The sequence below is a fragment of the Hippoglossus stenolepis genome, chromosome 6 (assembly GCF_022539355.2).
Source record: "Hippoglossus stenolepis isolate QCI-W04-F060 chromosome 6, HSTE1.2, whole genome shotgun sequence".
In the NCBI taxonomy this organism is placed as follows: domain Eukaryota; kingdom Metazoa; phylum Chordata; class Actinopteri; order Pleuronectiformes; family Pleuronectidae; genus Hippoglossus; species Hippoglossus stenolepis.
In genome coordinates, this window is record NC_061488.1 from 18,000,746 (window position 1) to 18,027,179 (window position 26,434).

General features: G+C 42.2%; 1 protein-coding gene across 3 annotated transcripts in view; it reads right to left on the reverse strand.

The window, feature by feature from the left end:
- Window positions 1–26,434, reverse strand: part of sema3b (sema domain, immunoglobulin domain (Ig), short basic domain, secreted, (semaphorin) 3B) — a 77,611-nt gene that overhangs the window by 11,428 nt on the left and 39,749 nt on the right. Inside the window, exons 1-6 of one of the 3 annotated variants that reach the window (XM_035159080.2) lie at window positions 21,658–22,428; window positions 14,247–14,421; window positions 13,910–14,141; window positions 10,159–10,316; window positions 8,970–9,032; window positions 440–559 (exon numbers count right to left, since the gene is read on the reverse strand). In XM_035159080.2, coding sequence (XP_035014971.1) covers window positions 440–559; window positions 8,970–9,032; window positions 10,159–10,316; window positions 13,910–14,087 — 519 coding nt within the window. In that variant the 5' untranslated portion in view covers window positions 14,088–14,141; window positions 14,247–14,421; window positions 21,658–22,428. Of the gene's footprint in view, window positions 1–439; window positions 560–8,969; window positions 9,033–10,158; window positions 10,317–13,909; window positions 14,422–21,657; window positions 22,429–26,434 lie in introns of those variants that run through there. The other 2 variants (XM_035159077.2, XM_035159079.2) reach the window with 2 other exon arrangements.

The window sequence follows — 26,434 nt, forward strand, 5'->3', positions numbered from 1 at the left end:
GTTTGGTTGGCAGAGGACTTGAGGATCACATTTTTGTGTGTGTGTGTGTGTTATTGTTTGAGCAGGTGAGTGTAATAAAGGAAGTAGTCATTTAAATATCATGTATTGAAATTTCACCTTGACTAATAGCTGACAAATGTAAGTTTCTTCAATAAATGCTACCTTCATGTAGGTTTCAATATTCAATTTTTTAATCTGTGATAAAGAGGGCTGCTGTATTCTATTACATTATTTTAAATTGTAGCTGGGTCCCTAATAAACTTGTGGATCACAGCTCTGTGTAAATGTAATCACATTATGAAAAACAAAGGGTAGTTGAGATATTTAAAGCGTCTCTAATTGTCTCTGTATTTTGACAAAGAATAAGAATGGAAGACCGCAGTTTAGGAGTATGTGTGTGTGTGTGTGTGTGTTTTAACTTGTAGAGTGTATTCCTCACCTCCATCCTGTGTCCCACCTCTACAAAGGCACAGGTAGGGTGGAAGGCTCCAGTCCCACAGGCGTACAGATGGGTGCGGTTATAGTGGTGCACGATCTTCACGTAGTTCACACAGTCAGACTGAAAGAAACACAAACACAGAATATCAGTTTACCAATGAAAAGCAATAAAAAAAAGTATTTTTTCCCCCCACATGCATGAAACAAATACAGCTGCAGAGATTTGTACACACTCCAGGCTTGCAAGGGGAAATCAGAAATGTTATTTTTCAAATGACTGATTCTAAACTAAAAACGGATGGGGTTTATTCTGAAAGAAAACACCACATGTAGAATCCCCTTATCCATTGTCATCTATATGACAATACAACTGAAGTAAATTAACCAGAAAGCTCGAAAAGAAAAGATTTCCCTAACAAAACTCAGCATTCCTCACATAGCTGCTCTCCCTCTGTCTGCCTGTGACAACACTCAGCTCCACCTCCAACAAACTGATGTGACAGCCTTTGTGTCCTGCAATGCCTGCTATGTGTGTGTGTGTGTGTGTGTGTGTGTGTGTGTGTGTGTGTGTGTGTGTGTGTGTGTGTGTGTGTGTGTGTGTGTGTGTGTGTGTGTGTGTGTGTGTGTCTTCTAAGGGTAAGAGCACATAAAAAGTATAGTAAGTGCCTGTGAGCTTAGAGGAAAACAAATTAAATGGGGGGAGGCTTACTGCTTTGTTATCTCGTGTGTAGCTACATTTTTGAAGTGAGTTTTTTATTTGAAGCGGCGAGCTGTTAAACCGTCATTAATATTTCTAGTTCTCAACAGACGTATGTTGACTGATTCATGATTCAAATCTTTGTCAAACGTTTTTAGCAAGGTTGCTACAAGATTTGTCTTGTTTCTCTAACATATGTTAAAATGGTTTTCTATTCTCTCTTCACTATAATTTGTCATTTTAAAGTCGTGCCTGTATCATTATGAAAGAATGGACGTCAAGTGTAAACTGGTTTCATTTAATTATTATGCTGCGTTCACACCAAACGCCGAAATTGAATTTTCACGTCGCGTTACTCGTGCAAGTTTGGCTTCCTCACAGCACTCTCATGAGAAACGCAAGTAAACACAACCTGCAAATATCCACCCATGCTCCTCTAGGAAAGAGAAGACGAGGACCACTAGCTGACTACTAGATGTTGTTTGTGCATGAGTCTACAAGCTCATCTGGAGGCGTACACAGCTCCGGGGGTTTCCCCGTTGGTTTTCGTGTCCAGCGCTATCAGAGGCTAATTAGTGACCATGTTGATGACCTGCTAGCTCAGGTCAGGGCCAGGACCTGTCTGCAGTGAGATTCATTCTCAGCACTGATCGGCTTCACACAGAGCAAATTTTCCGCTCAATTTCATATATGTTAACTTGAACCAAGCGAGTGACCTGAAATTTATGTTTGTTTGTGTCCTATATGATCGCAATCGTGTGAAAGATCTATTTTTTGTAGATCTCATCCTGCTTTAATTTCCAGAATCACTACCCCTCTCTCTCCTTTCCCTCGTGCTCTAATGAAGACAGCAGGTTATTGACCCACAGGAACATCTGTCCATCTTGGAGTCTGGTTACAGTGAGCTGGCTCTCAGGAGATTTAATGTACACTACCAGACTGGATGGTACTCCCTTTCTTTCTAAGCAGAGGCGCGATGGCAACATCTGGCCTTGGGGAAGATGGCCCCTTGTCCTACTATCTCATAAGTGATAAGAACGTGGACATCATGGTTATCACTGTGATCATCAACAAGATGACCACTACGACTTGGCTTTGTGTTGTCATTACGATGAAACACGATCTTGCAGTCATTACAAACCACTGAAAACACTTTGCTCTCACATCTAATATAACTATCCTTTCTTTTGCCTGTCCTCTTTTCCCCAGACGGAACGCAGTAACATCTGTCTGTCGATCAAGTTACAAATACATCTGGATCACTGGGTGTCACTGGAGGTTTAAAAATGAATCTGTCCATCAGGTACAGATGATGGGATAATGAACAACCACCCATGATAACCTTAGTTAAGTGGACAGTTAGAGTCTGATGATAATTCCTAATCCAATTTGATCCAAAATAGAGCTGATTTGGGTTAATCAGAGGAAAAAGGAAATTTCTTCCGTATTTATTTTATTTTTACTTATCTATTGCTCCGGATTATGGATTGTCTTGATCTGGTTCCTTTGAATTTGTTTTTAATTTGTGTGTTTCTTTATTTTTTTGGTTATCTACACACTTACTCTCTGAAATGTCTTTCTTTAGCTGCCTGTTCTGTTTTCAGAGGGTGACAAACAGAAAGACCAGGTTGTGAAAGCAGTGACACAGGCGGAATTGTGGCTCATTAGGCCGGACACTAACACACACACACACACACACACACACACACACACACACACACACACACACACACACACACACACACACACACACACACACACACACACACACACACACACACACACACACCTAAAACAACCTAAACTCTTAACTCCCTGGTGTGTTTCAAAGGCTGGAAAGCAGGCCTTTGTTCGAAACCACTGAAGGTTGTGTGCGTGTGTGTACTTGTACGGATATCTTTGTGAGGACCATTTTGACCCTACAACCTACAGAGTGAGGACATTTTGGCCAGTCCTCACACTGACCCACTTTTAATGAGCTGTTTCAGGGTTAAGACTTGGTTTTAGGTTAAGGGTTAAAATTAGGTTTAGGTTAGGGTTGGGTTAGGCATTTAAGTGTGATGGTTAAGGTTAGGGTAAGGGGCTAAGGGATGCATTATGCCAATGTGCGTCCTCACTAAGATAGATGTACAAACATGTGTGTGTGTGTGTGTGTGTGTGTGTTTGTGTGTGTGTGTGTGTGTGCGTGCGTGCGTGCAAGCATGTAAAGGTGTTCAACCGATCAATGGGCTGATTAAGCCTTTGACAAAAACAGGAGCCCTCTGTTTCTCAAGAAAGAAGAGGTATACACACTCCATCTTTCACTTCACCCTGAGTCTGACACACACATTTACACCATGAGCGAAGACACACACCACACACACACACACACACACACACACACACACACACACACACACACACACACACACACACACACACACACACACACACACACACACACACACAACCTCAACTCCACAGTTTCAAGCACCAGCATGTTCCTCTGATATAACATAACCGTGCCAGTTTTTCTCTTCAATACTTTCATTAGGCCCCGCTGTGGCTACCTCCCCCCCAATCTAACTTCCATTAGTTTAGTTAGTTTCCGTCCTAAGTGTGTGTGTGTGTGTGTGTGTGTGTAAGAGGGCAGAGGAAGGTGAGGGGGTCAGCAGAGCAAAGTCAATTCTTTGATGTGACAAAAGAGACAGGCAGCAGGAGGGAGAAGAAAAGGTAAGAAGAGAAAATATGCTTGAGAGACCTTGAAAAGATCAGAGAGGAAGGAGGAGAGCGTTGGAGGTGAATTACGCCAGCAGCCACATTTCCTCATTGTGTGTGTGTGTGTGTGGTATGTGTGTGTGTGTGTGTAGCTGCCAAAAGGTTCACCGGTCAACCTTTGACCTACTACTGACTCATTAGAAGAAACAGCGAGTGAAACGCAGGCTGTGACCTCACAGCAGCCTGCAGTTTTAGGTCGGGCCCTTGTGTCTTGTAAAGCTGTATTGTTCCTCTGTGGATTTATTTTTTCCCCTTGTCTTTCTTGATCCTTCCATTCTAGAGATGATTAACAGGATCTGCTAATTTATTATATCAGCCATTATCTGTCCACCTGCTCCTTCTGCTGTTCATCTTTGTCTGTCTGCCTCACATAAACTATGTGTTATTACTAAAGCATTTGGGAAAGAAATGTTATGTGATGGGAAATAAAAATCCAGAAAAAATATGATAGGAAGTATTTTCCCACCATCAATATGTATTTACTGTTTCTTTAATATATCAGCAGCCAGTCATGGGTCATCACGAGTTGGTGAATTAGAACAGTGTGGTAACACTGTAGGTTATTTTATTCCCTGTTGTAAAAGTTTGGATAGAGACAGAGCTTTGGTTTATCTTCCTCTTTCTGTTTTGACTATGTCTGTGGAGTTCAAGCGAACCAGGAATCTTTAATAAAGTTAATGGCTGAGAGCCTTTGACTGAACCCAGAGCCGTGAACAGTAGACGACCATTAGATACACAACAGAGCCCAGTGTAATAGCACAGGAATGCCTTTGGTCCCTATTGGATCAAACAGAACAATGGATCAGCATTGACGTTTTGTCTGACATGTTCCTCCAGAAACAGACAGATCTCTGGATTCAGACCTTCCACAAGATGTCCAGATGCATTCATGTCACTGTGGAACCTAACGAGGCAGAGGGGCCATTTCCTTTTTGGATTGATGGAACAGAAATGTTGTATCTGTTTTATTTGTGGGTATTGTTTGTGAGTGAGTACAAAACAAAGAAAAAATGCTAAAGACTTAAATAACAATAAAATAATAACAAAAAGAACTATAATTAGAAGAAAAAGGTAAATAAAAGGACATGAAACATAAAATAATGATTCTAGTAAAACAGAAAGGTAAAATTCAAATAAGATTTTAAACAAAGATGAAATAAAATAATGTTTAACAACCACACTTAATCAAAAGCCAGGTAAAGAGATTGTTTTTAAGCGTGTGTTTAAAGATTTCAACCATCCTGATTCTAAGGAGTCTGTCAAATTATTTGGAAGGGGGGTACCCAGGAGCATTTTGCTTCACATTCATATATTTGAATATACACTTGATAGTGAGAGCTACAGTTTGTAATGTTTTAAATGTTTTATCTAAAATATGTGAAATCTATGTCAGGTATATGTTAGGTAGAGGAGTATTGTCAAAGCCTCTGTGACCCAGACTCATTAAATAGCCTGATAGTTCCTGAGTGAGCCTCGCCCCTCTGACCAATCAGAGAAGAGCAGGAGACCAGAGTCGGGAGCTCACGGTTGTCAAGCCTCAGGTTAGTGTGAGCTGCTGGAAAAGATGTGAATGTTACTGGACTCACACACAAGCGAGCTTTTGATTCTTTCATTAGCTGAGAATAATGTACCTTTTGACTAAGATGTGATGATTATCAATGCGCCTCTCTTCTTTTAAATACTGGTTGATTGTTAATGGAGAAAGTATGAAAAATGGCTGCTCCCATGACAACATAAACACACAATCGATCATCTCCGTAGGTTTAAACAGGGCTCTGGCTGTACAGGGCTCTACAGTGTCGGACTAATTGTCTGGCAGAACTTTCAACTGTTTACTGTTAACTGTGTCTGTGTTTGTGAGTCTGGTGGGTGTGTGAATAATGATGTGTTCATTACACGTCTTTATGAGGGCAACCATTAGGCATATCACACACCTCAAACCTCTATCTGAGCTGCTTTCAGACATGCCCCTGATGAGGGCCGATGCCGGTGGTGATGTGGTGTACACAAAACAAGTGATCTCCACACTGGAATTAATACGTGATACTGCGCCACCCTTATCACCTGCACTTGCCGAAAATTGGTGTTGTTGTGAAGGCACCTGACCGCAGAATCTCCTGCTATATTGTAATTTTGAGAAAGGCAAACTCCAAGGAAAGTCAAGACCCGATTGTTCTGAAAACGGCTCCACTTAGTATCTTGCCCACTTCTTTCTTTGTGTATATGTACAGCATGTTAGTAGGTTAATAGGATGGAAAAGGGTGTTCCGCTGTATTTAGATTAAAAAGACAACATTGTTTCATGGAGAGGAATAAACAAATACATACAGAGGGTAAAGGTCTGAGAAAACATATGTTTCCCAGAGACCAAATAAATAGGAACTACTGAGAGAGCATGGGAAGAGCGGAGGACTGAGAGAAAGTTAGGAGAGAGGGAGAGGAGAGATCCAGTGGGGGAGAGAGATGTTGGCCTCTTCCTCTAGAGAAACACACTTCTCTGTAATTAGGGTCAACAGTGTGAGGTCGTCTCAGTTCTCAGTGTGTGGGTGAGTGTTAAGAACAAGAGGGGAGCGATTGTTTAACAAAGGATAAGAATAATATTTCACTGGCCAGAGAGGCAGGCACAACGACTGACCAGAGGAAAACTGCTTTGAAGGCAACATCTGACTTCAAAGTTTCGACAAACTTTTATTTTACTTTCTTATCGTGTTCTCTCTCCATCCCTCCATCCCTTCTTCCTCTGGAGCAATTTCTCTAATTCTCTCACCACTCGCCGTCTCGTGCTGTTACTCTCGCTTTCAAGCACACACAAACGGGACACACACACAAACGGGACACACACAAACGGGACACACGCACACACACCCAGACAGACTCCTGGTCAGGTGAAACTGGAGCCTGCAGTATTGTATGAATGGAGCTCGTTGTCTGTCTGCTACAGCTGTGTAATCAGACGGAGGGGTTGTTGTACACACACACACACACACACACACACACACACACACACACACACACACACACACTGGATACATAGCTACATAAAGAAATGTAGATTACATGGTCAAACGAAAGACCGTAAACACAATAAACAGTATGGAGACAAATTTGTGACATATGTGTGCATACTGATGACAAACACACACACACACACACACACACACACACACACACACACACACACACACACACACACACACACACACACACACACACACACACAGCATGCACACTCACACACACACACACACACACACTCACACACACACACACACACACACACACACACACAGACTTAGCATTGACTTAGCTAATTGTGTGTGTGATATAATCCTGGGTGGTCTATAGGCTCTTTGTGGCCTCTGCACATCGGTCATTGAAGCCACGCCTGCTCGGCGCAGACTCCATCCACATACAGAAGATCACATTTAGAAACATAATCAGCACATGCAGTATTTACTCGACGTATTCTTAGTAACTAAAAAAGTTTCTTTTCTGTAGATCAAAATAGAAAGGCTGTTTCTGGCAGCTGACACAAAGAACCAAGAGCAGAAGCATATGGCACGTGTTGATATACGTTGGCACCGTGCTCACAGTGTTACAGTAGGTCAAGAGTCTAGTGCAAGCAGTAAAGAAACGGGGTTACTTTTTATGAGACTTTTTAAATTCAAATTTCGTGCCATGTCTTGTATATTTCTTTATGATGCTCCTGTGCATCATGCAACAACACCCTTAAAAGGAGATATAACCTCAGCAATGGCCTCCTTGTGAAATTAAGTTTAAACACACTGCGACCTCATGTAACATATATTTGTAGTAAGGTGGTTATCAGATACACTTTCTATCTCTGACTTCATTTTGGAACCGAAGCTTCTTTACAGTACTTTGAGAGTGTTAATGATACAAGACGGTCTCCTGGAATACAAATCATGGACATCTAGAAGATATAAGAAGTATTTAAAGCAGAAAAAGAACGTTGGCGATCTTGAGAATGATGTCACAACATTATGAGAAGAAAGGCACGATATTACTAGAAGAAATTTCCAATTTCCTCGAAGTTTGTATGGTTCTTCCTTGCAAAATCTTTTCAAAGTCCTGATACTTATGATAATGTGGTGCTGATGACCAAAAGATGAAGTAATGGCTGTTTGTGAAACTTATAATAAAGTATAACTTCACCAGATGCACCACATTTCTTATTTGAATGCAGGAGACAGGCTGATATCCCCCTTTTCCCCTTCCTAACCCTCCTCTGTCGTACGTATTAACATGACATTGAAGAAATTATTTTCCTGGATAAAGCCACTGAACAATGAGCGATTGCAAAATGCTGCGGAAAAAAACCCTATTGCCTCTGGCTCAGCATCAAACTGAGCAGATCTCAGTCAGATAGGGCTTAAAGCAAACAGATGAAGAGGAGGTGATCTCACCACAGGGCAGGTCCAACTGTAGGAGTGTTGCACCTATTATTACATGTTTAAATGTGGTACTTGTGTCTTGTGATGACTCCCATGACTCCAGTGGATTAAAAGGTACCATTGTGTTGGGCTGGGTAGGAGTGGACAGTTCACTTCCTCCACGAGGAGCTCCTCAGTCCTCTTATTAACACCGACCCAGACATATGATATTCACTTCCTACTTCCTATCTCCTGACATCCACAGCGCACGCTATCTTCTGCCACATCTACAGTGATATTGACTATTTTACCAGAGATCATGTATTTATCTTCAGTTGTGTATGACATGTCATTTTTCTATGTACCAATCAGAATTTGACAAAATCTCATTATATTCAATACTATAGAGACAAATTCATTAATAAATATACTGGTATTATGGAATGTCTAATATAATACATAGAAAGAAGATTTGTTTTTTTATATCTTAACTTTGGTTAGTAATTTTTGAAGTCTTCAGATTTTACACTGGTATGGTTTCTCTTTTATTTTCAATCCAACATCACCATCACAAGCATTTTCAGGACACATACGCCTGCTGACTTCAGTTAAGAAGAATAACACAGAGTATAAACTGGATTAGGGTGTAGATAAAGTGAGTAAGAGTAAAGTACAGAGACTTACGGTGATATCCTTTCCAGCCCAGTTACACTCCTCCCTCCAGTCGACAGGGGCAGGCCAGTAGATCTGGAACACAGCAGATAAGGGTCATATGATTCTGTTGCTCAAATCTGATTATCTGGATTCAATTTACAAATTTAAAGTTTGCTTCATGTATATTTGGAGAGTAACTTTTATGAACCAAAACAAGTGTTTGTCACTTCTAAATTGATAATGTGGCGTTCAGCATGGTACTAGAAGGATAAAGTTAGGGTCTCTTCATACTTTCATTGAAATTGCTCTTTCTCTCCCTCACCTGTCTTCTTCCTCCCCTCTCATCCACCTCACTGAACTACAGCTTTGGCTGTGGTGACTATGAACACAAGGTCATAAATCCAACTCAAACATACACGTAAAACCAGCAGTGGTTTTACTTCTAACGCACCAAACATGTAATTTACTCCCCACAGCTGCACTGTATTCTGCTTCTATAGCTGTGGGTTCTCTGTGTCTCTATACAGTGAAGTGCACTTGGTGATTTTGTCAGTGTGGATCTTTCTATAAACGTCTGTTCTGTACCACAGTGCACAGACGTCTGCATGGGCGTCCTTCTGTAACTTAAAACAACTTCCACCTAGTACAAAGGCAATTTAGTTATCAATCACAGCACTTTTTGGATGAATGTTCTCTTTTCATCTCTGTTCCCCTCTTTGATTTTCTACCCTTCTCTATTAATGCCACATTTCTCTTTCTCCCCTTCTTCCACGTGAGGCCACTCGCTTGAGTAGTCTCATATGTGCGAGCATGTTCATGTTCAAAGGGGAATGTTCATAAAAAGGGCATCTATACCTTTGTATCTTTCTGCACCAGTTCACATGAAAACAAACTTGTGGGGCATGTGGTGCCTGACCGTGATCACAACAGTATCAAATGATTCATAGGAAACAGGAAATATGGCACTGATTATAAATGAGAGCCACTTCCTGATTTCCATCTTATGGTTTGAAATTAGCACAAATTAAAGTCACGAGATTATTAAATAATAGAGACACATAAGGTCACTAATAAGAGTACAGTTGAGCTATAATGTAATTCGGTGAATTGCCAAGAAAGATAAAGTCCGTTCATTATGCTTTGTTTTAATGCACTTCAATAACTGCTGAGTCACAGGCAACACCCATAATCTCGTCAGTAGATGCTGTTTGGGATCCACCTTGTGCTCCTGCTTGGCGATGTTGTCCAGCGAGAGGGACAGCAGGAAGTTCTTGGCCCCGACGAAGAGACGGCCTCTTTCTTCATCCAGCAGCAGAGCACTGAAGCAGCAGGAACGCTCGAGCTCGTACCGGCGCACACCATGGAACTGCTGCAACTCTGAAATCAGAACAGATGTACGGAACTATAAAGGGTGGGGGGGGTTTTCAGTCCTGTTAAATGTGGTACACTGACCGCTTCCAGTTTATGATTGACTTCGGATATTTCATTGTTGTAATGGTTCCCTGCGACGTCCACACAGCAGATTAGATTCTAAGTATTGGATGTCAGTGTGACTGTGAATATGCTACGGCTCATTTATGCTAAACGTTAGATACATATACACAACAGGACAGAGCTTTATGTCCGTACCCTGTGTTCAATTCGTCCATATTTGTGCACATCCTCTGAAGCTTATGGCAGCAGATGAAACAGACGAACTGGAGAGGTACCACCAGACATTGTGGGGTGTAGAACAGCCAATAGTTCAAATGAGACGACCATTGGACACGAGAATGGAATTTTAACAATGGCAGAACTTACCAACTCCCAAGAGTTTGGAAACTGGTAAGGGATTACAGGCATCTATCTGCCTGAGCATTTGTATGTCTTTCTTAAGCGGAACCGTGTCACAACCACTGTCAGTCTGGTCACTGCAGATTCATTTCCAACCTACGATCAACCTCTTAGAATCAGAAGTTCAGAACACAATCTCTGATATTGTTTTGTCTTTACTGAAGAGACAAGTAACAGTAAACCAATGTCCTGAGAAAAATTTGAAAGAATCAGAGCTAAAACAAACTCAAGTAATCAGAGTGATCAGATCCGAATTGGCCACTGGGCTACAACATGCCATGTGGTTGATAAAGAAGAATACCATTTCATTTGAGAGTTTAAAGACCATTTCTGATCTGTGTCCCAAGGCCAGTGAATTTTTAACAAAATCCTCTGTCAGCAATGACTATATTGGTTTCAATGGGGGAAATGGTGTCATTGCTGTTTCCAAACTGGCAAGAACAAGTCCAAGGGAACAGTGCCCAGGAAAATTCAGCTTGTATTTGTAAACTTATGCTCTAATAGTTACACCAGTGGAAAAAAAAAAACAGTGCTCTTGGCCTGAGAAGCTGAAAAAATAAAGTGTCTGCATCCTCCCCTGCTGGCCTGGCTTAAACCGAGTGCTCAGGAAAGAAATGACACAGGCCTTTGCTTAGACATTTAAATGGCTTTATTAGTCTTCCATTGTTCTAATGTGAATTTATAACTTTAATTAAGTCCCAGACACCACCCAAAGCCGCCTGCATGACATCAGGGACTTTAGTTCTACTGCTCTTGTTTTATATAAACGTGCCATTTTCGGCAAATGTGTTATTACTCAGCACTCTACTGTTGTGACCATAAAATCTGAGGCCCAAAGAAGAAACATGATTAAAAATGACTTATACGCCAGGTGCCATGAGCCAAGTAAATTCTAAGTTAACAACTTCTAAATGAATTAAAATGGCTTTGTGTTTGTTAAGTTTGCTGCGATGTAAGTTTTTACAACAAAGAGACATTAGCAGGTTTAGAGATTATTTGTGGCAGACACAATTTATTATTATTAAATATTTATTATTTATATATATTGTTACTGAATACCTTTAAATTAGATTATTCATGGTAACCTACACCATTATACTCTCAAAAATCTTGCTGATATGATGCTGCATAATACAATCAGCAAGGTAAGTTGAACTCGTTTGCTGCTAAACTGAATTATGCTTAGTTAGCATGTCATTATAATTACCCAGTTGTCATGTTCATAACTTCCCAATGTTGTCATGTTGATTTTTAACATGCAAAATCTAGCATGTTAGTATAGAGAGTGAAAGTCATGCCATCATATCGGGGCTCGCCTCTGTTCCATCACATTCTGTAACTCAATGCAATGTCAAATTCAGCATTTCATTCATCAACCTTTCAAAGGCCATGACAGCCCTTACAACTGTTTCTTTTAAGAAATTGAAGCCTTCATTAATTTAGTTACATTAAATGGTTCTGTGAGCAACTCTCTCCAATGATAAAACTACAGACATGGCAGCACAAGTACTTTCATCACTGTACCTCAGTTTTGTTCATATAAAACTCACCAACACACAGTTTTTTAGCTTTCAACTTTCTCGTTGTAATCTTCTGCTGTCTAATGATCGCGCTGGTCTGTTCTGCTCTTTTTACAGACATGTCACAACCCCTCAACTGATCTAAAGGTTAATCAACTACAATGGATAATAATTACAGATAGTGTCACTACTATGTTAGCAGTATAATACATGCTAATGTTTAGGATCTAATGGCAATATTTTAGCATGATAGTGTTCTTATATGTATCATGTTGTTTTCAAATAATGATATTGGCATGCTTTAATGCTAATAATACAGTCAGACAGGCAGACTGTGGTTGGCACAATTGTTATCCCTTGACCTGCACTGCTAAATGAGCCATACACTACTCCCCTGGGACTTGAAAGTCAATGTAAACAGTTATATTAATGACATACCCACTTGCACATTTTTGGGACATTACATAGCCTATTACTGAAGGACTTATTCAATTAAAATAGTAAATGATCCTAGAGTGAAGTTGTTGATTAACCAGGCACATCTGATGCTCAGCAGTACCGGGTAACAGACAGATGTTCTTAGCTGTGTTTCTGTTTTACTGCATAAAACCAATGTTATTTCAGTGCTGTATGATGGATCTCTTTTAGTCCTTCATGTGTCAACCAGAACTAAAATATTGTGCTGGCTTCCAAACCTGACTGCTACATGTTCAGATGAAATTAAAGGGCGCACATATCTCGGCTGGATAGATGGCCTCCAGCCTCATGTCCTTGGTGAGTTAGTTCAGCCAGTAACTGCCAGCATTCAGTGATGGAACACATCCCTGGTTTATGTGGTTATGCTTTGCACTGAGCTACATTCTGCAAACTCACAAAACTTTAGATGAAACACAATACCATTCCTCAGTGTGTACGCTGTTTGTGTGTGTGTGTGTGTGTCTGTGTGTGTGGCTGCCACAAATTACGCTTGGCTACTGTTCAGGCCTGTTTACTTTGAAAAGCGATATGGTTGAACATCTCATGAAGCTGTGTGTTTGTGTATGTGTGCAGGCTTGGTTTTATATCCTGGGGACCTGAACCTAAATACACACTGATTCACGGGGACTTGTGTCATTGTGGGGACAAACATTTAGGTTTCTACAAAAACTTAGGTAGAGGCCACTTTTTGGCGGTTGGGACTTGGCTTTAGAGTTAGAAATATTGTATTGTGATTGTTAAGGTTGTAGTAAGGAGTTAAGGAATGTGGAAAACCAACGAGTTTACTGTACTACAAGTACAGTAAAGAAATCTATAGCTTTTTTGGGCAGTGGAGACATAAACCTCTTTTACACCAAAATAAGCAGGTATATGCAGGTATTTTAAATGCAGCTATTGGCCAGGAGAGGAGTTTGCCTCTCTGTTTTTATTCCCCCGGAGCGTCTTGTTAACATCAAGAAGGCACCGAAAGCTGAGTCTACTGCAGAGTCATTTGACCCGGGAGTGAATGCCAATTGAATCTATTCCCATTGCAGACATAAGCCAGATGTTAGTGGGTTTTTTGACCAGCGAAAAAGGGGTTATGGACTCATTCCTGTGTGCAAACAAAATTTCCCTCCTTCAGAAAGCTTTGGTTCTTACCTTTGTATGAGAGCTTCATGCGTGGTGAGGAGGATGAGGAGGAGGTGGAAGAAGAGGAGGATGAAGATGAAGTGCGGGTCGTGGTGCTGGAGGACGCGTGGGCGGCGGCCAGTCCCAGCAGGAAGAGAGAGCTGCAGGTGACCATCATGGCCGCCATCATCATCATCATGGTCATCATCTTGACACGTTGAGAACAAGCGCCTTTCTTTCAACGGCTGCAGTGGCTGTTAGCCTGTAAAGTGATTGTTTGGTAGTTTGTAGTTTTTGTCCTTGATTTCACTGACCATTAATGTCCAATTACTTTCAGCTAGTTTTGTTTTAGTTTTTTATGTTCGACCTTTTGGAGTTTCAGTCTCCGGTCTTCCTTCTTAGCGTTCAGTGTAATCTTCACAATGGCCTCCTTGCTTCTCAAGAGTTTGTTTTGGTATATCCAGTGCTCCTCCGTGAAAGACGACCGAGTTCACCTCTCACATTCAAAATGGGACCAAGACGTCACACATGGAAATCGTAACCTAAAAATAGAGACAGAAAGGGAGAGGATTTAGAAATGGACATCACAAGCATTTGTTTGGTTGTGCCAAGGATGCCACTACGCACAAACACACAAACACACACACACACACACACACACACACACACACACACACACACACACACACACACACACACACACACACACACACACACACACACACACACAAACACAGACGTCTGAAGTTTATTTAGTCAGAGGCAGATTGATGCCTCTGCCAGGCTGAGTAAATGCCAACCTCCATTGTGGCAACACCACTATAATCCCTTCACATTACAGCAAGACATAAGGGTGTATCCAAAACACACACACACACACACACACACACACACACACACACACACACACACACACACACAGACCATGGTGATGAAGACTGTGTATGTGTGATAGAGATATGCCAAGCCATGCACAATATCTGTGTCTGTGGCACTGCCAACTCAGAGTGGCTTCCCCCTCTCTCTCTCTCCCTCTCCCTCTCTCTTCTGCTCGCTCACACTCCCTCGCTCCCTCCGCACTGGCAGAAGGTGTCACCAGATGAGATCTCTTCATCGCCGAGGACTGATGAGACGACAGTGATGTGGATGGATGAGTGCATCGGCTCTGAACAGAAAGTCACTTGTGAGCGAGTCTGGCAGCACACAGCCAAAGACTGTTGGCTTTTGTAATGAGATTTGGTGTCAATATTGAATTACACAGTAATCAATAAACAACATTACAAGTTATTCAAAGGTTCACAATGTTTTTTTTTTTATAAATGTGGTTTACACGTGGCTTCCACTGCAGTCTCTGTTTGTGAGTGTGCGGGGACTTTTAGCACAGAGGACAGAAAAAGAATCTCTATAAAGTTAACTGAGAGTCCGATTTAAAGGGACAGATTTCTTATTGTTTCGGGAAAAATCCCCAATAAGCGGGTGTCTCTGTTGTGAGTGTGTCGCTGTAAGCCACAACTCTGCCACAGGAGCAGTAATGAGGTTACTGCCTCATAAGCCTAAATGTAATATAAACATAGTGTCATAAAAAGCTTGCACGGGGACACACACCTCTCTTTCAGTACTTCGGACTCTGCGGTCAGCAGGAACAATAAAGCCTTTGAGTAGAAACAGTCTCCTTTATTCTATTACACCTCACAGTTGGCACGGAGTCAGGAACAAGCAGACTGTCTGTTTTTCTCCCTTTTCACTTTCAGTCTGTTTCTTCCAGCCCATCTAACAATGTGCCCCTCTCCGTAAAATCAACTGCCCTGTCAAATTCAAGCGTAACTCTACCCTTTTTCTTTCTTTATATGGTATTTTTCAACCATGAGGCTTGAGAATACTGACGATGGACCAACAGCAGCCTAAATGTGCAACACTTTCACGGTCAAGGAGCTAAAACACTAGGAACAGGAGCCGATTTTCAAATGATCTCTCAAATCGGCGCAAGTATGCAACCGTTATCCACAACCTGAAACCATATGGGCTGGAAGCAGTGTGCGCTTGGACCTCTGGTGACAGGAATGCACTGACACCCTGCTGCCATAGTCTCAACTGAGCTGATACTGTGTTAAACCAGAAGTTAATGTAACATCTGCAATAATATATAGCCCAAAAATATGGCTTGGATGGCCCACAAGATGTCGCCTATAAGCACTGTGGCTCGGGGGGTAGAAAGGGTCCTCCACTAATTTGTTAGTTAATTGGTTTCCTGTTGTATAACACTTTGTATTTTATCCCTTGTTTTCTTGTTGTGCAGCAGCTTGTACTTTGTGTTGAAAAGTGCTCCACAAATAAAGTTATTATTATAAATAAGAAGGTCGGTAGTTCGATCCCCAGCTCCTTTAGTCTGCATTCCGAAGTGTCCTTAGCCGCTGTATGAACGTGTGATTGGCTGATAAGACTGGAAAACAGCATAGCCCATTTATTAAGAGTAAAAATGATAACTGTGCATATTCTAACAATGGAGAAACTCTAGATGTCCTGACTTGGACTGGCGGTTGGTGATCGAGCTCTGACAGAAGTGCAGTTTTCATGTGGTCTTTAAAAAAAGTTTTCAGTTAAATCCCCATTCATTTCAAGTTGGCACATTTTTACACCAGTGTCAGAATTTCAAAAAACCACAGAAAGCTGCAGTGTTCACTTTTAGGCACATGCGAAACTGAAACACACAAAGATGAGAGTATATGCACACAAACTCTGCACTCACAGACCAGGCTGTTGGCACAGAGTTTTATAAATAATGGAGCTATTGAGGCGTGGAGACAGGAGAGCTCTCATAAGCTCACGGCTCCCAGGCCACAACACAACAGGACAGTGCTGAACAGGAGCATCAACTCCCACATATACCCTGCAGTATGACACACACACACACACACACTCAGGAATGGACAAAAGCCCAAATGCAAGCCTTGATGGGCACAGAACCTGCCATCCTCTGCCACAACTCACTGTTTCAGCAGCGCACAAAGAGGTGTTGTAGGGTTTGAATGGCAAGGGCTGCTGCTACAGCTCTGGACGACTACAAAACGATCAACGATCAACGTGACAGAAGTTCTCATATCTGGACAAATGTATATTAAAGTGTGTTTGTTTGTGTGAGGTCAGAAAAAGAAGGCGAGGCTGTGTGTGTGTTTTCACGGTTCTGCACTGAGGTGCAAAGATGATGCAGTAATTTAAAGAAAAGGACGTCAGTGCTCTTGTCAGCTGCAGCGCGGTGACACACAACAGAAACACTCACGCACAATGTACGTCACAGTCCCCGGGAGTGACAAGGGCAGCAGTGAAGCCCTACACTCCTGTCTGCTGCTATAAAAGGAACGAGCGTCCCATTGTTCCTTGGAGTCTCCCCAAGCTCTGTGTGTGTGTGTCTGTGTGTGTCTGTGTGTGTGTGTGCGTGCGTGCGTGCGTGCGTGCGTGCGTGCGTGCGTGCGTGCGTGTGTGTGTCCTCTAAATCATCATGAGTTGAAGAGGCCATTGATGTTCCTCGCCTCATTCCAGAGTCTAAGCAGAACACTCACACACAAACACACACAGGTTTGTGCAGCTTAGGATTGTGCACTGACTTTAATTTATTGTGGACAGCCTAGACAAAAACCTTATCCTTAACCTAAACCATTACCAATTTATACCTAACCACAATCCACATCTTACCCCTAAACTAAACCAGGAGCTCTAATGAGTTTATCCTCATCAGGACTGAACTACTGGTCCTGACAAGGTCAGTGTTTAAGACCCTTAAGAGGTAACACAAATTAGTGCACACACATTAACAATATATTCATGAGTGCAATAATCCTCACATAAACTGCTGTACCTCAACACTTAGATCAGCAAGGAAGCACACACACGCACACACGCACACGCACACACACACACACACACACATCCAAGAATACACAAACTCCATAATGCATCTTAATAAAAAGCCATTGGACCCGCTGACACTTGCATTCAGTTCAGCATCAATAGACACAGAGCGGGGCATGCCAAGAGGGAGTGGATTAAAAATAAAGAGAAAGACAGAGAGAGACAGATTCCTGTGGGGGGGGGGGCATACAAAGCGTTCCGCCTGCAGGGTGAGTCGGGCTTTTCAGAGTGAGGTTAGAGTGCAACACTGCAGTACAGCCTGCAATAATGAGGGAATGTATATCAGTAGTTTAACCTGTAGCCCTCCACTACCACAGGTTAGAGAGAAGAAGGGAGATAAAAAGACGCTGAGGGCCTGATGGGAATGACCCGTCAGAGAGAGAGATACCCAAGGAGGAGAGGAGAGAGAGAGAGGAAGGGGTGGAAGAAGCCATAAAGAACAGTGCTTTGAGGAATCATTGGAGGGTGATGAGGGCACTTTGGACAAAAAGAAGGAAGCAAGAAAAGTTAAATAAGATAGCGAGAGAGAGCAGAGACAAGGGCATTAAGAGAGTGGGAGAAGAATAGGGGAAACCACCCAAATAACAGAAAGAAAAGTGGGAAAGCATGAGGCAATGAGATGGAGAAAGAAACTGTGGAGTGGTAAAAAAAGGTGCACGAAGCATCCCTCCATCCTGCACCTACTGATAAAAGAGCTGCACCAGAAAGTAAGACAGGGGGACATTGGAAGGGAGGGAAAGAGGGGATGGAGAGGAAGAGAAAGCAAAAGGTTACGGCAGGAAAGAAAAGCGGGAGGGAGGACAAAGAATCAGAACAGGAGGGAGGGAGGACATTGTACAGTACCACTTCAGCTCTGCAGCTTGCCTGCATGCATACAGTCCCACGGAAGGAGAGAATGTATAGGAGGGAGGGATGGAGAAGAAAGCGAGCCAGGCGAGAGGTGATGGAGAGAAAGGAGCCAATTGTTTTGCCTGCAGGGAGAAAAGAGTTTCCCTGGCCTTCGACCAACAAGTCTGAGCCTCCCTGCGATGGAGAAATGAAAGTAAGGGAGGGAGGGATAGATTGAGGGATGAAGAGGAAGAATGAAGGGAGGGAGGGCCCGCAGCTCTACAAGAAGAAAAAAATGAAACAGAGGGTTGCTGGTGGCTTTCGCACCGGATTGTCAGGTGGGGGATTTGAGGAGAAGGACAATTAAATTTCATCATCCAGCACCTCAGGCAAAGTCCTAACATTGTTCTGCCCTGCTGGTCTGATTAAGGGGCGTTTTTGATGCATCTAAATATAAAATTACAAGCTGCAGAGCATTTCCTACTCTGAGACTATTCGTGGGTGGACCATTACGAGTGACCGACACAAACAGTGGAAGGAAAAAAAACACTTAACTGGCTAACTGGCAGTGTGTTTTCCTTTGCCTTACGTCATTTGCCTCGGAAGTTATAGCAGAAACGGGCAAACCCACAGCTAAAGCGGATATGACACAATTTAAGGGTGACCAAAATGAGGTTGAATAAAAATTGTGGATTTGAACATTGTTTGAGTCGTCTTTTAGATGTCTTGCTGAATAATTGTTCGATATTTTATCTGTTAATTCAAGTCAGCTCTGAGGGTGAGCCAGGTTACAACAAGCAGAGACAGAGAAACAGAAGGGAGGGTGAGATGGGTAATTTAATCACCTTTTGGATCCTTTTTGGATCCCTTTTGGATCCATTTATCAAATTATGTCATTTAAATACCAAGAGATGTCATGTGAAATCACTGGAACTGCACACATGAGTTTCACGCCACCAACAATTTTTGTAATTTATGGCTATTTGGGTTTAAGTCTATAAGTGTCTTTCTAAATCTGATGAGTATAATAAAACATGATTGTATAATATACTGTGTATCAAAATGCAAAGGCCTAATGTGAGCTATGAACAGTATTCATCACAATGTCAAGACTGAGCAGACGAACAGGCACATATTTTTTAAACGTTTGTGACACATTCATCTCAGTTTTAAGAATTTTACGGTCAAGGTTGGGAGTAACAACTAGTTTACTGTTGAGGAAAGTGCTGGTGTTCAGCATGTAATTGTGATGGGTAAGACTGGAAGGAAGAAAGCGTCCAGGGAATAAATGTGAGACTGTTCTCCACCTTAACATTTAAAGTATTGTGGAATTTTGATTCGTCTGTGATTCGTCAGCTCGCTGGCCTGATTTCCCCAAAAAAACTTGAAAACAGAAACTTTTGATGTCCAGAGAAGAGCAAGAGAGAAAAGTAGGTGATGCTGGGAAGTGTGGCTGCACGTCAACACACTGCAGAGGGTTACTGACAAATTCGAGATAGGAACAGCCATAAAAAATAAATAAATAAAAATAAAACTGAGGCACATCAAGCAAAGTCTGATTTCTACAGCAAATGCAGCTGTGACAGGATTATCTGCTCGAAGCATGAGAGGGTTTTGCTTATGTCCAGAAGAATGAGCTGAGCTGTGCCTCTGATAACTAGGAGAAGAAGCAAATGCTGATTGGGACAGACCACCAACTGAGAGAAGTAAGTACAGGGTCATATTCTATATCATGACTGTGTTAATATAGAAAGAACTCATAACTGTATTCATCATGCGAGGCAGAGCACAAGACTGAAGGTGAAAGTTGGAAACAAGCCTTTAAAGTGGTTTACACATGGAGAACATGAAGGTAAAAGCTCAGTCATATGAAGGTTCAGAAAAGAGCTCAAGAATAATCTCAATATCCACTGTAATGCAGCTTATAGATGTATGGACTTTTTTCAGTGGAGGGTCTTATGACAAAGCTATGGAGTAAATGAAAGTCACACACACACACACACACACACACACACACACACACACACACACACACACACACACACACAACGCACACGCACACACAAAGGAAAGTGACACAGCTAGAAGTGACTACAAGCCTTAATGGGATTTAAGGTAGAAAAAAACAAAGTGAGAAAGGGAAAGCAGAGACTCGGCTCTGAAGGAGCTGGAGAGGCTACAGCTCTCTGCTGGTTACTGGTATCCAGCCATCTGGCCCAGCATCATGAATGGAAAGTTTCCCAGCCTGCAAACCCATGGCTATAGCATTTGTTCTGTTTGGCTGAAATAATTTCAGTGGTCAAAGTCTGAATGGGGAAAAATGGAAGACGTGGAGTCAACCAGACTCATACTGCGCTGATGTCCACAGTGCAAAAGTTTCATCTGGATATCTCTTTGTCCGATCTTTATGTCAGTTCTGCCTGCACCGAGTGGAGAGAGGTGATTTAACTACTATTATTGTGGACATCTTGATATATTACAAAGAAGAAACATAATAAAATCCTATTGGAGACCTGCCTCACAGTGGTCATGCAGCCTAAACCTCTTGTCTGCTGTAGTAGCCATGGGAAGAGACAATGAAGGAGCCACTAAGGCGATGTCAGCCTGCTGGTATCTGGTAGACGGCCATTTGGCCGCGTTAAAAGCAGAAGCCGCGGTAAGTCAGGACCTTACAGAGCTGCCTCTGGTCTCCTGACTGGAGCTGCTCCAAACAGCTCTGTGAGGGGAGACTGCTCACTCTGCTGTACGGAAGCAACAGAGGCAATTCAAACTGGTTCTCTGAGGAAGGAGCCCACATGTCATCGGCATGATTTGTAAAACGATACGTGGGTTTGTAATGGAACTGCTCCGCAATGTGAGCTCAACAGAATCAACTTTACGCCTGAGCAGAAGTTAATATTTCATAGTTGTGCGATTCAGTTTTCCAGCCACATCAGAATCATCTTTTGTGTGCACAGTCATACAAGCAAGTAATTTAAGTGTGTACCACAGAAAAATGTTTTTAGCACAGTTTTTAGCACACTTTCAAGTCAGGATGAACTCACCTCTCCATCCGTTTCCAGGGGAACCAAATTCCTAAAGAGTTTAGAACATTCCAGGTCGGGATCAGCATCCACCTGAGCCCAAAGTGCCTCCAACAGCACTGACCGTTTCCATAGTTACAGTCCTGCTTATTGCTCTTCAAACTCTCAGTTTTTCCATTGCAATGAAAAAGAAAACAAAACGTCCATATGAGGCAATACCTCTTGATTTCTCACTCACATTAGAGAGTGCTTCACACACACCTACACACACTCACTGAGCTCTTTCTATGTGCTTGCAAAAGAGCCATTCTCAAGCTTGAGCATGTCTGAATACAATGTGAATGAACCAAGAAGTTCATCTGGCATCAGGTGGAAATAACTCCTCGTGAAGCTTCAACTCCAGAAAAAGTAAGGAAGAATGAAACAAAGTTCGAGGCAGGTGGAAGTCACTGCAAAAATGTGAAAAAAGTGGTAATTCCGGTGGTGGCGATGGTGCCTGGAGGGCACAAAAAGAGCAGCAGCGGAGTCACAGTTTGGTGCAAAAGAGTCCAGTGAGACTTTTAAAGAAAGAGAAAGTCCAAAAGGCAGCCGGAGTGTAAGTTAAACGGCAGCGCAGTGAGATCTGAGTATTCCCCTGTCTGCAGTCAACTCCACTGATGAACAGCTCCACTCCAGCTCCACTTAGAAAAACACACAACCCTGTGCACACACATAAAAACTCCTCTCAACACACACGCGCGAAGAGTTCGCACACACACAGTTTTCACTGGAGCCGAGCAGAGAAGTGCTCAGAGGGCGAGCAGGCAGGAATAATGGACTTAATTCAAGAGGGGAGAGAGAAAGAGAGAGAGAGAGGGAGGGGTTGAAGGGAGGAGGGAAAGGTGGGAGGTAAGAGGAGGGGAGTGGAAATGGGCAGGGACATGTACAGTGCTGTTCTCATTGTGTTTATGTGCTACTGTGTTGGTACCTGTGTACATTTTTTGTTTTTATAATCCATGATTGTGATCGGTGACTTTGTTGTGAACATGAAACCTTGAGACTTGTGATGTAGCCTCGAGTCAGTTTAATCAGACTGTGGGTTATCATGAGAGAAATGTGGTGAAATTCAAAACCCTCAGTCCTGGGTCACACTATCATTTACTGTACACCCAATGCAGCTGATGAAGGGTTTTGGAGACTAAAGACAGTCTGCATCAAAGCTTAGGCCCTACTTCTCTCAATGTGATTGCTGCCATGACCCATGTGATGCAGAACTGCAGAATTTTAATACAAAGAAGAAGCTTCTTTACATTCTGCATTTAAATTTACAATTGAGAATCAAAACACCAGCTACTGACAAATGAGGCAAATCAGTAGGTTTTTATATCTCTTTTTATACATATTTTCATTTAAAAGCAAAAGATTTATGGAGAGAAAAAAAACAAAAGAGGAGAATTTTACTGTTGATTATTCCTGTGAATCTGTACAAGAAGTATGTGACTCAAACGTCCACTGAAGTTCACGCTCCACTGAACAGATGGAATTTGTGCGAAGTGACGAGGAGACTGTAATGTCCTTATGGATTAATACACGCAACAAACTCGTCATATATTTGATTTCCACATAGACTATAAAATTGGACGACATGAAAGCTCCCCAACAGTGGAGCCAAAGCATCTCGATCACCACCTGGTGGCTGGCTGCCGTGTAAGGTCATAAATCCCGCCTTCTCCATGTTAGTGGATGGGACATGGACCAAACTATTATTTGATGCTATAAAAACTGGGTGCAATATCATGATTGACAGCTGCTTGGGCATATGTATCGCTAGGACCTCGCTACCGTGGCTGAATGCCCAGACTACTTCTTTATGTGGACCCATCTCAGACAGTGCAACATGTGATGAACCAGGACATTGTTGTTTGTACAATGTGCAGATGCCTCAAGTCACAAAAAAAGGTTTAAGACATGACTTTTTCCACACAGACTCATGACTCGCCTCAAACAAACGCAAAAAATATTGTTGACATAGAAAATCCTGATGCATGAAGATAACAGAGTAGTTTGGATAAAATCACTGCAAACACAAACAGAGAGGGATAAATGTGCAAAGAGAGAGATTTTCAGATACAAGAGATGAACTGTATGCTGGTGCGGATGACATAAAGCCTGATGAGCTACTGTACATCCAGTAACAGGGTAATTGGTATTCAATTATACTATATGAGGGTTTACATCACCATCTGCTCTTATCAAAGTTGAAGTATGGTTCAGCTTTTCATGACGAGATTCACAAGTGTAGGAAAACCACCAGGAGAGAAGTTTTTTATGAAAGTAACATGAAGACGAGATCTTGTTGGCTGGACCAAAAGACTGCGGTTTTCACACTCTCGCCCTAGTAGACTTGAAAGCCGGTAATAAAAGTTTGGATTTTCTATTATTTTCTTTCAGAGAAAATTTGCTTTGGTTTGCATCAGCACAGTTTCAGTGCAGCTGAGTTTTCCTTTGATGACAAGTTTTCACGAGGGTAAAAGTATCAAAGAGTCCATTCAACTTGCAAAACAGCTCCTGCAGCATAAAACGCTCCTCCGTTGTCCACTGGTACGGCATGCTCAAGCTCCAGACACTGGCTTCACTATGACTTCGCAGAACAATAAAATATCCTCAAGGAGCTCTAGAGCTGTGAGGAGGATGTGGTTTGTCTCACTACGGCGTCGAAGCTGCACGCTGTCGACATGGTCCATACACTGCACTGACTGTGTGGATGTGGCAGGCAGATGTGCACCTGGTCCATCAAACAGTTGGGCCTTAATAAACTAAACTCAAAAATTTGTCTTTAATAAGTCACATAGTGTAACACTTATTATTCTATGTATGTGTGGGTGTGTCTCTGCCTATCTTTTATTCCCAGTTGCAGTGCTCCTTTAATCCTCATTCCAATGGCAGGTGCGGCACTGCGCCTGGCAACTGACACACACACACACACACACACACACCTAGAAACCCACTCTTACTGGGTATGGAGAGGTCATGGGTCTCACATTAGGGGTTGTCCGTGAATGTATTTTTGTGAGCGTGTGTGTTGTATCCAAGTATGCCTGCATTTTTAAACACAATGCAAACTTGCCTTCAATCACTTAAACACGTTCATGCACATGAGCATGTGCACAATGAATCTTGCCGGTGAGTGAGGGTGTGTGGGTGTTTGTGCTGTATGTTTTTCAGCCCGTTGGCCGCCCTCCTGCTGACCTGTCTGTCATAAAGCAGTCTGATGTCTCTACAGGCTGCAGTGTGAGCACTGTGATCCCGACAAAGGCTTTTGTCTTAGCTGAAGCCTCTGTGCTATTGAAGCAGATGAGGGCTTAGCCTTCTAATAGCATCTTTGTGAATCTCTGTTTTATTGGAAGTCGATGAACCGAAATGATCTTTAGATTGTGCTGAGACCTCATTCAGACCAGCGTCTCCCACGTAGGGATCTCCCACTGTGGTCTTTTTTGTCTATTTATGAATGAATTTAGATACATGAATATATATTTTTTAACAAAACTCACTTGAGTTACTGTGTAGCCTACAACAGGTCGGCAATTACATGAGTCAAGTAATTCCACAATATTTTACAGATAAATCAAGAATTTCTACTGTGCTTTGTATGGTGTTCTGCATTGATCTGTATGATGTGAAGGAGGCAGAGTCAGTCTGAACTGATATTTGTTGCAGAAGGGTTTGGACATTGGGAATTGATCCTGCACATTAGGAGAGAGTAGGGGAGTGGGGGGTTGTAGGAGGATAAAAGGGAGGTGCCATCCACTTAAACCAAAATACCAAAACTGTATCCCCCTTGCTCACCTGTTAATTCTGCCATCCCCTCTTAACCACCCTCCCATCCCCTATGAGAAAGAGTGCTGCGTGTGCAGAATTTGTATGTGCATGTGAGCATCATATAATAAATGCTACTAAAAAAAAATTGCAGGATCCACAGTTTATTTTTAAAAGTTGAAATTGCCTGCTCCTGTGACGCGGAACAGGAGGTCAGAGCCGAAACATGGTCAGAAGCACAAAGTGGATACTGATGGAGACATCCAACCCCATTGGTGACAATAAAGCTGTTATGGTCTGTGGCAGGTGGGACGGATTCAGTATAAACTAAATAGATATAACTTTGTGACCGCCCACACACCCACCATGACGGATCAGCTCCAAGAATTGATCATCTGGAGATAATGTCTAAAGTTATATTCACCCCAAGCTTGGTAAAAATGCATCCATCCTCCCTGGTAAAAACAAAAAACATATATAGCCTAATACCTAAACAGAAACATTCTATAACAGGTGACTTTGCAAAGTGTGTCGACTGGATTGGGTTGTATTCCCGTGTTCAGTGTTCACTGATTTCATAAAATGATACTATTGTTTTTCATCATGTGTTTTACGTTGTGTAACCAGACGAGCAGTGATGCTCACATGACTGGACTACTTATTGAACACTATATAAGCAATGCTAACTGTGTACTTCCAGAATCTTCCATTTTACCTGTCATAAGTTTATTCTATACATTTTGATGATGTTTTTTTACACCAAAGAGCATTGGTGGTTGATAAGACAATTAACTTATACACTGAATGTGTTATTGTATAATGCTAAGTACGTATGTATACTACACAACGTCATACACCTTGACCACACATGGTCTCACACGATTTCAACTGTCTTACCAAAACCCAACTGTTTATTTAATTCCTTAAACATGTCTCTATAGCACTTACAAATTCCAGGGGATATACTGTCCTTGCTGGGTTATTATCTAATCAGCAGCAACAG